We start from the raw sequence: 12,786 nt of genomic DNA on the forward strand, positions 1-12,786 counted from the left end.
GCGTCTCCAACATCACCAGGTGTGCCTTTAACCTCCTACATGCAGTCCCTGTCACCCTAAAATATAGATTAAAATTGGAGACTTTTAGAGATGAATCAGCTCGGCACACCTTCAATAGGAACCTTAAAATAGCCCTTGCGGTGTCCCAATACACCGTAGCACTTTTGTAGGCCTGGTCTCCAGCGCATCTGAAGCTCTTTTTAAAATATATGACGCCGAGAATAAGCTATGAACTAGATAAAGAATACTGTATTCAATTAAAGTATTATAAAAAATTTGAGGCAAACATAGTATACAAAACCCCGAGCACTATCTATAGTTCCAGTTAGAGCACAGAGTAAGGTGCTGTATCCTTCTTCTGCGATTAGAAAATCTCTCTTTAAAAGTGTATCCTGCCCGATGGAACTCCCCCGAAAATTTTCTGGGTAACTGTGATTTGTGCAAGGGCGGATCACAAGATCTTTCTCATGTATTACTAATCTGTCCTAGCTCTATTTTGGTAGAGGCTCAGTGACAATGCATAAAGCCAATCCGCTTAAGATACAATGCTATTTTAGTTCAAGATCTAATTACGGTGTGTATGTCTCCCCCTTAATGAATTTGTTTGCCATAACTTGTTTAAGTTTTTAAAGAGTTTTTTTTAACTATTTTAAAAAGTGCACACATTTAACAGTTTTGAACTTATGCATTAAAATAAATAAAATTCAACATATTAACTTAAAACATCTGTTTTCATACAAATTGGAAAATAAAATATATAAACTTACACTGGATAACGGCTGCAGTGCGGTTAGGAACTGCAAACAGCTACACCTTTGCTCAAATTTAATAATCACATTTTTCAATTAGTATTTTTATACAGTTTTTGCTCACTGGTTAGTAATGATCTACAAAAAAAGAACTGTTAACATCTGTAGTCTTGTGAAAATGTATCAATTACTTTTTCAATCAGCTGTTGCTCGATGTATGCTCATCATGCACAAACCTGATAAGCGATCATCTGCCAGTGTCAGCATGAACCTGATATTCACCCTTCTGGTTGTGCTGAAAGACCTTTCCACTGTGCAAGTGGTCACTGGTATGTGAGAGCAATGAGAATTGCTTGCTGGACTGATGAAAATAAATCTGTGTGGTTTGGCAATTCCAGAAATCCATTGTCAAACTGTTCATTCTTCATTGACCAGATCTCAAACCATGTGACTGCTGCGGCCTCCAGGTTTTCAATGTCGTAAATTTCTCTGATGTTTGCAATATGGCATCTGTATTGCTCAAGTGTCATTTTTGTCATGTGTTTTGGGTAAAGTGAGAACAGATTCAAATTTGTCTTGTTTTCAATGCCAAACCGGCTTCCTAATGATGTGATGATAGAATCCAAGTATGGCAAATAGATCGACTGGCAATAGTATTCTTCCTTAGAAGAGGAACCAAAATTAGAATGGCCTTGTTTGAACATTTGAAAAAATTTCCTTAAATTGCTCTTCTGCTTTTGGTCTGTGATAATAGTCAGAAGGTCTTGTACGTGATTACACACCTTGAGGATACCAAGCTGAACAGCTTGGAGAGCCTGGCTTAAAGACGCCAATCTTGATGAGTTATCTAAAATTATGGACAAGCAAAAGAGAAAGATCACTGTGCTTGAGGAACATTGCAATTGATGTTCATCCTGATGTGTTTTTCCTGATGATTCAGTAACCAGTAAGCTTAGTTGCTAAAAAATCTCTTCAAAGTTTGAGCTAAAAATTCTAATGCTCTTGTATTTTGCGGTCCAATTATTATTATTACAAATAGAAATTATTAGAAATTATTATTATTGTTATTTCCATTGTGTTTCACTCCGCAATTCCACATTGGGAACAAGAGATCTTCTTTTTGTACTCTCATGGAAAAACTGGATGATGGCTTTCACTGTGCCAATAGAATTCCATATATCAGGAACAGGATTCAGGGCATAAACAACTAAATTAAGGTTTATATACAGCACAGTGAGCAAAAGCAGCTTTACGATATTTTCTCTCTATTATGGCTTGATCGCCACCTTCCTTTCCTGCCAGTGTAGAGCATCCATCCTATCCTTGCCCATGGAGTTTTTCTAATTTTAATCCAAATAATCATATTTGCAATTGAGATAGCATTCCAATGAATTCTTCTCTGATGACCGCAATTGTGCTATTTCAAAATGTACTCCAAGTGACATCTGTTCTTTTTCGGATATGTCAGCACTTTCATCAACATTCATTGAAAATCCATTTGACATATTGACTAAGGATACTAGACTCTCTCTTAACGTTTCTTCATATAATGTAATCAATTCATGTTCAACTTGTACTGATGTGTAACGTGCATTAAGTGCTGCATTTTCCAGATGGTTCTTTAGGATTACAAATACTGCTTCAATGCGAAATTGGTACAGAGTTTGCACATTTTTGGTTGTACTTTATTCTCCATGCAAAGCAATGTCACGTGGGCCACAATAATCATATTTGCAATTGAGATAGCATTCCAATGAATTCTTCTCTGATGACCGCTATTGTGCTACTTCAAAATGTACTCCAAGTGACATCTGTTCTTTTTCGGATATGTCAGCACTTTCATCAACATTCATAGAAAATCCATTTGACACATTGACTAAGGATACTAGAATCTCTCTTAATGTTTCTTCATATAATGTAATCAATTCATGTTCAACTTGTACTGATGTGTAACGTGCATTAAGTGTTGCATTTTCCAGATGGTTCTTTAGGATTACAAATAATGCTTCAATGCGAAATTGGTACAGAGTTTGCACATTTTTGGTTGTACTTTATTCTCCACGCAAAGCAATGTCAAGTGAGCCACAAAATAAGATAGGGGACAAAATTACAAATTCTTTTTTTTTATTTTCTTCAACTTGCCTTTTTACAGCGCTGTCTATTTGGCAGACAATATGTGTTTCCGGTTTCTTTCTGATCGCCAAAAAGTGAGCTGCATCCACATGTTATTTTTTATGCCAAGACGATAAAACATGGTTGCGTGCATTTTCATGGAAGCCTTTATATTTAGTGAGAGCCGTAGTTATGAATGCTCCTTGTGTTCCACGATGAACTGGCTGTGGAAAAACTGTGGAATATGTGAAAACCGCACCTATAAGATGTGGAGAGTAGCTAAGCCATGGTGAAAATTGATTAATCCACACATAACAGAAAGAGTGTGGTCCACCTCATTCCTTCTTGAAGTCATACTTTTCTGGTGGGGTATACGTATTTATTAGTAGGTTGTATTTAAAATCATCTATTTTTTTTTGATGAATTAAAATACAATACAATGTAATTTACAGGAGCATCAACATTATGGCTAGATTCTGTTGGAACTGAAACTGGACCTGCTGTACTGCTTGTGCTTGGTTTTTCTGCCTCCTGTTCAACATTGCTAGATTATTTTCTTGCTTCCTTAATATCAGATTCTAAATCATTCAATTGTTGTTTTTAAAAAAATCTACGGATGTCTATTTCTAAAAAGTAAAGGGGATCATTACATACTCCACTCATCACTGGGCTGTATTGAATAAACTGTGAGTTGTAGATGAGCTGCAGGGAGTTGAAAAATCCCTTTAAATATCTCCTGCAAGAACCAAGCTTTCCTTGCATAATGCATAGAAATATTGGTAAGATGAGATTTGTGAATGTCAAGTCACTCACCTACAAGGCACTATTTTTTATTGAATACAGCCATGTATGCAGTAATAGAAACTTGAAAAGGATAAGTTTATGTGAGTGAGTATATGTACACACACTGACACACATGCGTGCACACTATATCTATCTATATCTATGCATATATATATATATATATATATATGTATATATATATATTTATAGTAGTACCAGATTTCACTTGCCACAGCAGCAGACTGCACTCACAGCAGTTGCAACAGCATTAAATTGCACCCACAGCACCAGATTTCACCCAGTACACTTGCTGCAACACCAGCTATAAACCCACAGTACTTGCCTTGGCACTGGATGGTATCCACATCATTCACCTTAGATAATCCTACATCACCAGGTATAACCCCACCACACTATATAATCATATAACCCCCCATGGCGGCACAAAATATTAACCAACTGCTTTCTCCATCTTTTGCCTCGTTTTTTTTACTACTTTCTCCTTCCTATGCCCCTTTTTAGGTTTCGACCTGGCGAGGGGCACGAAGTGCCCCTCCCAGTTCGAAAACTTTTGTTTTCAGTAGGGATGTTTGGCCCGCCTCTGTTTCCAATTGGCTAGCTCCATAAATGGAGGCTAGCCATTGGGAGACAGAGGCTGTCAATCACGCGTTCTTGCGAAAACGCGATTCGGGGGCGTTTCTCGTTCTTTTTTTAAGCCCCGCCCCTTTGTCCTGGGCCGCGCTGTGATTGGCTGCCGGCCCGGGACACCCCCGTGACGTCAGCCAATCACACAACAAGTTTTTCATCCATGATTTCTCCCTTTATCGCATTTTCCCGATGTTTGTCTTCTTCCCCTTTGAGTCTTTCTCTGAGTCAAGGTCTGATGATTATTTCCCGCCCTTCCCCATGAACGAGGGCCCCTGCCCTCCGCCCACACAATGCAGTCCTGTGTGAGGGCGTGGGGAGCCTCAGGTGCCCGTAGCGCAGGTATGCGCGAGCCAGTTTATGAATGAACTCGGTCACGTGGTGCAAGGAGTAGGCTCTCGTGGAACGAGGAAACGCGGGCGCACGGGAGCTGCTCGGAGCCTGCCGTGCTCAGTGCAGGCTCACAAGTGTCGAGGAGCGTGTGGCATAGAGACTCGCACGGCAAGGGGGGAACCATGTCCAGCCTGCTACCCGCCGAGGACATTGCCCTGGAGCTGAGCTGCCCCATCTGCCACGAGCTCTTCCGCGAGCCCGTGGTGCTGGAGTGCTCGCACGCCTTCTGCCGCGAATGCATCGACCGCTACTGGGCCAGCGTGGACGTCTGCACGTGCCCCATGTGCAAGCGCGAGCACCCCGGAAGGAAGTACACGCCTGTCCACACGCTGGGCCGCCTGGCCGACACGCACCGCGAGAAGGAGGCAGCCGACGCGGCGGGCAGGCAGCTGCTCTTCTGCGAAGAGGACGAGGCCGTGGTGCCCGGGCATGCCGCCTGCACCCCGGAGCACTGCGGCCACAGCCTCCTGCCGCTGCCGCAGGCCGCCGCGCTCTACAAGGTGCGTACATTAATATAGCGCTCAAACGCCGTCCCAAAGTGTCCTTGCACTAAGCTGTGTACGTTTATAGTGTGATATGCTGATATTTATTGTGAAGCGCTGACACCTTCGGGTAAAGTCCGCGCTATATAAAAACGCATAAAATAAATGAATACATACATTTCGCCCTGCTGTACTATAACTTAGTAATTTTCTCTGGGTTGAATTATAAGTCTAGCTGTGGCATACCGGGGTATCCTTCGTGACAATTTTTTATATACGTTGATTTAATTCGATGTCTTACGTTATGCTGCCTAGTGTTATGTTGTGCAATTTTAAATATATTACGATACATTGCTCACAGTTTATTTCCAATGTCAAACTGTGCCTTTTTACCATATTCTACACATGTCAAACTAAGCCACCTCATGCTGTTCATCTCCTCGCCATACCGTGCTCCTTCCCTCATTTTGTTAGTCCGCAGAACCCCCTAACACCACCCAAGACTTCCAGGCGCTATAACTAAACATCAGATTAATTGAATGGTTAAGAACTAAGTGATTGTGAATTAGAACCTCGTATATTGTCGCGTCCTGATATTTTGTCTCGAAACATACTGACTTTGGTTGTACTGCACTATATAGAGTGTTTGGTTACGTCCTTTCCATGCCAGGGATAGTGCCCTACATACACCCGAATACAGTACAATATCTTTGGTGGGTGTTTAAGCTCCCACACAAGAAAACATGTTACTCTGGGGCGAAAGCAAGCGGGTCTGACTTTTCCTATGAGGGCACAACATAGCTTGCAGGTCTGACGTGGTTTCGAAAGCTCTGAGCGTGAGAAGATAACACACCCCGCCACATAAAACATGTGTCAGGTGCCGAGACTGCGAGTCCCATCCCGTGGGCAGCAGGTGGAAGAATGTATTGACTCAGCCCCAGGAGAGCAAACGCCCAGCAGCCCTGCATTCCTCCCACTCATGCAGAGCTCATGTTTACTGCGGTGCCAGGACCCTGCCTCAAGTGTTTTTTGCCTCAAATCAAAATCCTCTGCTTCTATTCAGTATTATCTGTTGTGTTCTCACTGATTTGTCAGGTCCTTGCTCATTCTCTGACGCAAAGTATGTGCCTCCTGTTCTATGATGGGTGTACCCCGGGACCTTTTGCTTTCTGTGTGTCTGTGTATTGCCTGTACATAAATCCATGTGCTTCTTCTCCCAGTGTAGGCATATCCCCTCTTCTATGTGCCATTGTCCATTTGTTCCCTGATCACGTGTAAGTGTATCCCTGTGTCCGGTCCCAATGTTAACTGCATGCCTGTTATCCTAGTCTCCATGTTAGTGTACCCCTGATCCTGGTATCAGTATATCATTGCCCCTCTGTTGCTGTACTGGCAACTCTAAAGTGTCAGTGTCCAATGTTAGGTCTCTTGTCACTTTATTAGTATATTATTGCCCCAGTGATGCTTTATTGACAAATTTTGTGTGTCTCAATATGTACATATAGAGCTACAATTAAAAGGCAGAATCTTGATTCTTATTCAAGGACTTTTTTCACTAGGTAAGACCTGGCAAAGTGTGTCCATGTAATATAGCCCTGAGTGTAGAAGGCAAATGCTGAAATGTAAAAATAACAATTTCAGCAATAACTCTAAAACCCTAAGGGCAGTCTCCTAATGGAAGGGTAACACCATAACCGGAAATTATCACACTCCATGCTTTCGGGATTTTCAGGTAAAATATTGCTGCATCAGGAGTGCCTTAAAAACTTAAGTGTGAGGGCTGTGACAGCTGTGAGGGCTGTGACAGCTGTGAGGGCTGTGACAGCTGTGAGGGCTGTGACAGCTGTGAGGGCTGTGACAGCTGTGAGAGCTGTGTGGGCTGTGGGAGCTGTGTGGGCTGTGAGAGCTGTGTGGGCTGTGAGTTGTGTGGGCTGTGAGAGTTGTGTGGGCTGTGAGAGTTGTGTGGGCTGTGAGAGTTGTGTGGGCTGTGAGTTGTGTGGGCTGTGAGAGTTGTGTGGGCTTTGAGAGTTGTGTGGGCTGTGAGAGTTGTGTGGGCTGTGAGGGCTGTGTGGGCTGTGAGGGCTGTTAGTTGTGTGGGCTGTGAGGGCTGTGAGTTGTGTGGGCTGTGAGAGTTGTGTGGGCTGTGAGAGTTGTGTGGGCGGTGTGGGCTGTGAGAGCTGTTGGCAATGTAAATAACAATGCCATTTATTTATAAGTAAAAAAAAAAAAAAGAAATGTCATGAGCAATACCAATAACTCTAACTTTTCCAAAGGCGAAACCATTGCATTGTAAATGCTTGTTTCTAAGTGCTTCCTCCTTTGCCTTTTTTTACTGCTTTTTCGTTCCTCTTCCCCATTTTGCTGAGTGCTTTGTCATGCTTTTCCCTCGCTTCTTTTCTGCTCTCTCCTTCCACTCCCCCCACTTTTCCGAATTCTTTCTCTTGCTTTTGCCCCGTTTTTTACAGCTTTCTCCTTTCTCTCCCCCGTTTTTCTGAGTGCTTTCTCATACTTTTGCCTCGTTTCTTTTGCTTTTTTTCCCTTTCCCAGTTTTTCTGAGTGCTTGCTTTAATTGTTTACCTCGTTTTTCACTGCTTATTGTTTTTTTACAGCACAGCACAGAACTGCCCAACAAATGCCAGAGGCAGCAAACTATGAAATGCAGGCTACACAGCTGCCAGGATTTGGAGATGCAAGTCGGTTGGGGGCCATAAAGCGCTATGAATAAGGATGTGAACCAGTAAGTGAAAGGCCCCTTAACTTAGGGCTGCGAGTAATGAAATCCACGTCCCATCCCTTTGTTATTGTAGCTCCTGTCCATTGTTCTTCTGATGTACACCCTGGTGTGCTACAGTATTCAACAATGGGTATGCCCAGATATGGGTCCCGTGCTCACTATGCACGGGACCCATAACTGCACTAGACTGACAAGTTCTATAAGGGGGGCGAAACAGGTCCTGGAAACCGGTTGCCTGTGCAGCAGTTCATGGAGAACCTGACCTAGCAGTTTGGGCTGAACTGTTCCTATTGGGGAAGTGTCAGCACTGGTTTGCATATTGCAGGATACAAACTAAGGTGGCACCCCCATCGCGACCCCGAGAAAATACCCGTGGCGGAGATTAATTCAAGCATTCCATTCATCACTTTTTTGTATACTTTAGTGTGTGTCCCCAAAGCGAAACGGGTATAAGCTATATCTGGCTGATGAACTCTAATAAGAGCGAAACTGGTCCTGGGATGCTTGTGTTCTGATTCAGGGAGGGCCTGGCAGTTTGGTCTGGACTATACCCACTGGAGCAGGGTTGAGACTGATTTCGGAATGGCTGGGTCCAAACTGAGGTGGCATAGTGTGCAAAATATATGTTGGTTGGGATGCATCCTCAATAAATGCCAGTGTCTAAGGTTAATTCAAGCATTCCATCCATCACTGTTTTGTATACTTCAGCGTGATACTCCTGGGCACCCAGGCACTCAGCTGGGTTAAGTCCGCCCTCTGAAGCCCCTGCATGGGAATGTCTTGGTTAAACTGCGTTGCGAGTTTCTACAGTGAGGAATAGAGCGAAGCGCAATGGCAGGTCCACCTCTGTTGCTTACCGTGCGAAATTGATCCATGACTTCTCAGTTCCCAATTTCCATGAGCAGTAGACAACGGGAGAAACCATGCGCTGCTCTTTTGTTTGCTAACGAATGTTCCAGACCAGAGAGACACCTTTCTTTCCTCCTAAAGTGGTGTCTGTGTGCTAAAGCGGATGCCCGCCTTGTGCAAGTAAGAAAGGTGTTCTTCCAAAGAATTTGAAATCTTATGTGAAGGGTAAACAAAAGTCAACCTTGTCCACAGCAGCACCTCAATGGTGCCTGTAGTATTAGAAGGGTGTCCTAGGCCCTAGAACAAGAAGGGAAAATGGGCCCAGTACTGTGGGTTCGGTACAAAAAGTAGAAACAATAAAATAACATAATATGTATTTGTAAAGCGCACGTTCACCCGTGGGCATCTTGGCACTGAATAACAGATGCTTATTGTGACCTGACGCAATGGTAATCATGTTATCGACCTCAGGAAGATGAAAGGCTGCGTGAACCCACCAGGATCCTGTGACCATCAGGTCACGCACAGGCCCCAACAGTGGACGCATTAGTCCCCTAAGGCACCAGACCAGGCTGTCAGGGTTTCATGGGCCCTTCCAGTTACTGGTCCCTGGTGACACTGCACCTGCTTCACAACTGATAGCTACGCCCCTGAGTGGTCTTCATTTTACCAGCCTAAAAAATATAAACATATGAGAGGCCGCTTTAGCTTGCGAAATTCCCTCCGCCCGCATCTCAAACACTCCCCAACACAATTCCATTAAAAAATTATCTGTACATTTGTAATCCACAGAGCGCTGTATTCCAAGAGAATCATCGACTATCATTTCAAAGTCGATGACACGAGAAACAACTCTGTCAGGCAAGGTGCAGTTAAATTGCAAGACTTATTGTGAATGTCTTTAATAGCTTTAAATAAATAAAAAAAAAGCAAAAGGGGGGCCCAAGGTAAACTATAAACTAATCACAGTTCGACTGACGCATACTGTAAAAAAAAAATCATAATACCTCTCAAATTAAACCAAACATTTAGCTGAGAAAACCAGAAAAGCCCAACCGCTCAGAGAGTTACACGTGTAAGCACTACACGGACATAAATGTTTTTAAATTGACAAGTTCAGAGAGAAATAAAGATGTTTTTTCTCTCATTGGCTGCATTTCGGTAATCCTCTGACCGACCAATCTGTCAGGGTTATAGCGCCCTGGGTCTGCACGTGGCGCGTTGAAGGCTGTAAAAATATAAATCAATACAACAGTAATGCCCCATTTAGTCCCTGGCGCGAATCTGTCCGATACAGCGCCCAGAGGTGCAGGTGCCCCTCTCTCTCCTCTTTGAAGCCCCAAGCCTCACCTGCCATGTTGGCGCGCTGCACTGCAGACACCTCCTGTTCCCCCGCCGAGCTCACCTCTGAGAGGAGTCCACGCGCATCGGCTGAGCACAGCTTCGGAGCAGAGAGTCTCTCTCTCTCTCTCTGTGCACGGCATTAACTCTTCCCCTGCTGTTGAGGACCACTGTGCCAACCTCTCACTGCTCGCTGGTGTAAACAGTGACCTGTATGGCACCGGGCCAAGTTCCAAGTACTCCACCTGGGGACGTCGACAGTTATAGATGCTGCTAGGTAATATGCTTACATCAGGTATGTTTACCGCTTGAAAACAGGAAGGGAAAGCTACACTACTCGAACAGTATCCCAGCAGGCATTTTAAGTAACATTTGAAATCCACAAAATTAAAAGAAAACACAGTCCTTAATAAAGCCAACAGATCTGACTTTAATGTGCTATAACGTGCCTAGGCATTCACAAATGCGCATAGACTGTGCCATTTAACTGTGAGACTACCTCTTTCATATGTCCCATATCTGTGCCCTGTTTCTTTTCCCGGAGGTTAGGGTGCTGCATGGCACCATGAATGAAGACTTAGGGAACAAGCATTGGTAAATTAATTAGGTTTCGGTTTTGTGATTAATATTTAATTCGTATTTTGTTGTAAGTTGTAGTTTGGTGAACAGTTGTGCAATATAAGCTTTTGAAAGGCTACTGAAGTGTTATGCTTTTTTATTTTTTTAGAAAGGCAACGTATGGTGCTGTTACTGATTGTATTATAAGTGGGGAGATTAGGTAAAAGGGACAGTACTATGATAATAATGCACGTGCTTGACATGCAGGCTTGAAATTGGTGCAGCTATGGGGAGAATAGATAAAAAGTGGATGGAAAACCAAGCATTCATTGCACCCATAACTATGATCATTACCAATATTTATATTGCAAGTTAAACAAAGGCTTCATACATTTCTAAAAGAAATATGTCTCTGGACCATAGATCCTTGTTATAGGAGGCTAAACACTCAATGCAAAGACAAAGACAAGGAAAGGGATTGAAGGCGGAAGAGAGAAAGGGAAGGAGGTTGGGAAGAATCAAGAAAGTGAGCACGATGGGAGGTAGGAGAAGAGAAGAGGCAGTAGAAATAATAAAAGTGAAGTAAGGAAGGTATAAAAAGAGGGGTGGAAGGGAGGGACTAAGAAAGAAAGGAGAAAGAAAATAGGGAGAAAAGAGAGAAAAAGAACAATTGGGAGGGCGAGAGAGAAAGGGAGAAGGGCCTGGCATTGGAACAAGAGACAGGGAGGGAGAAAGAAAGAAAGAAACACAGACAGACCGGGAAGAAGAAAGAAAAGTAGTGTGAGTGACAGAAAAGAAAAGTGGAGGAAGGATAAAGTAAAACAGAGGAAGGATGAAAAGAAAGGGAGCGGGAAGAAAGAAAAAGAAAAAGTGAGGAAGAAGGAAAGTATAAAACATTAACAAAGGAAGAAGCTAAATTATAAATTGAGAAACAAGGGAAGCGAAATGAAAACGGAACGTGAGAAAAACAGAAAGAAAGAAAAACGGAAAGGAGTTCAGATACAGAAAGGAGTGAGAGGAAGGCGATGAGATAAAAGAGAGAAAGACGAAAAATGAGATATCGGGTGAATAAAGTGAGCTAGAAGAGCAAAGAAAGATAAATAGAAAGCAAGTAGGAACAACATGAAAAGAAAGGAGAAGAGATAAATGGAGAGAAAAAAGAACAAAGAAATATAATTTAGTGCAACTGTCAAAAGTAGTATGTGAAATCAGAGGCCAGAGCAAAGACAATCGACATTGCACTGGTAAGTGGGCAGACTGGATCACCAAGGGTCCTTACCTCAACCGTCATGTAAATGTATCTGTGCGTTCTGCCCACTTAGGCGTAAGGCAATGCCAATGAGAGAGCAAATACAGAGCTGGTGATTAAATAAAGGCTAAAATGTTGCACAGCTCTCGGAAAAAGGTACACTGGGGTCGTTAAAAACAGGCAATATTTCTTTAATGCTTCGAGGCATTACGTGTGCGCAGTGCCTATAGATGTTTTTACCCAAAGAAACATATTGTCAATTCAATCCAAAACAGCTTTATTCGGAGTAAAATATACATCCATAAAAGCATTGTAAAACAAAACATTTTTAAATTCATCCGAAATACAATATATACATTTTAAAAAATTCCGCAATTTTCCTTCACTACATTTCTTAGGACCTTATTAAATGCAAGTGTTACCATTATATGTCAACAAAGAATACTATATACAGTACGTTAGTCAAGGGAATTTATAGAAGCCTTCATTTCATAATTACATATTGGGCCATATGTATCATAGTTCCGTTTTGCGATTTCTAAATAGCGATTTTTAAGGAATCGCTATTTAGAAATCGCAAAATGGTATGTATGTAGAAATCAGCTTCTTTTTAGCGATTTCTTAAAATTCCTTAATTGCGATTAGCAAATTGCTAATCGCAATTAAGAAATAATTTCCCATTCATTTCTATGGGCCAGGAGGCCCATAGGAATGAAGGGGAAATGTGCGATTAGCAATTAGCTAATATCAAATTGAGAATATTTTCAAGGGTGCAGGGGTGTCCAAAGGACACCCTGCTGCACCCCTGAAAATGACATGTGTGCGCATATGGCGCACATACATGCCCTAAGGGCATGTATGAGCATCACATGGCACCTTTTGTTTTAAAAA

At 42.6% G+C, this 12,786-nt stretch overlaps 1 protein-coding gene across 1 annotated transcript in view; it reads right to left on the reverse strand.

Moving 5' to 3' along the window:
• The window catches only part of IGFALS (insulin like growth factor binding protein acid labile subunit), a 36,281-nt gene extending 25,974 nt beyond the window's left edge, over nucleotides 1-10,307 (reverse strand). The window contains exon 1 of the mRNA XM_086941248.1: nucleotides 10,098-10,307. Coding sequence (XP_086797374.1) covers nucleotides 10,098-10,104 — 7 coding nt within the window. The 5' untranslated portion in view covers nucleotides 10,105-10,307. The remainder of the gene's footprint in view (nucleotides 1-10,097) is intronic.
• Between the last annotated feature and the right edge of the window lie 2,479 nt (nucleotides 10,308-12,786).

The sequence above is a fragment of the Lissotriton vulgaris genome, chromosome 10 (genome assembly GCF_964263255.1).
Source record: "Lissotriton vulgaris chromosome 10, aLisVul1.2, whole genome shotgun sequence".
NCBI classification, from domain to species: Eukaryota; Metazoa; Chordata; class Amphibia; order Caudata; family Salamandridae; genus Lissotriton; species Lissotriton vulgaris.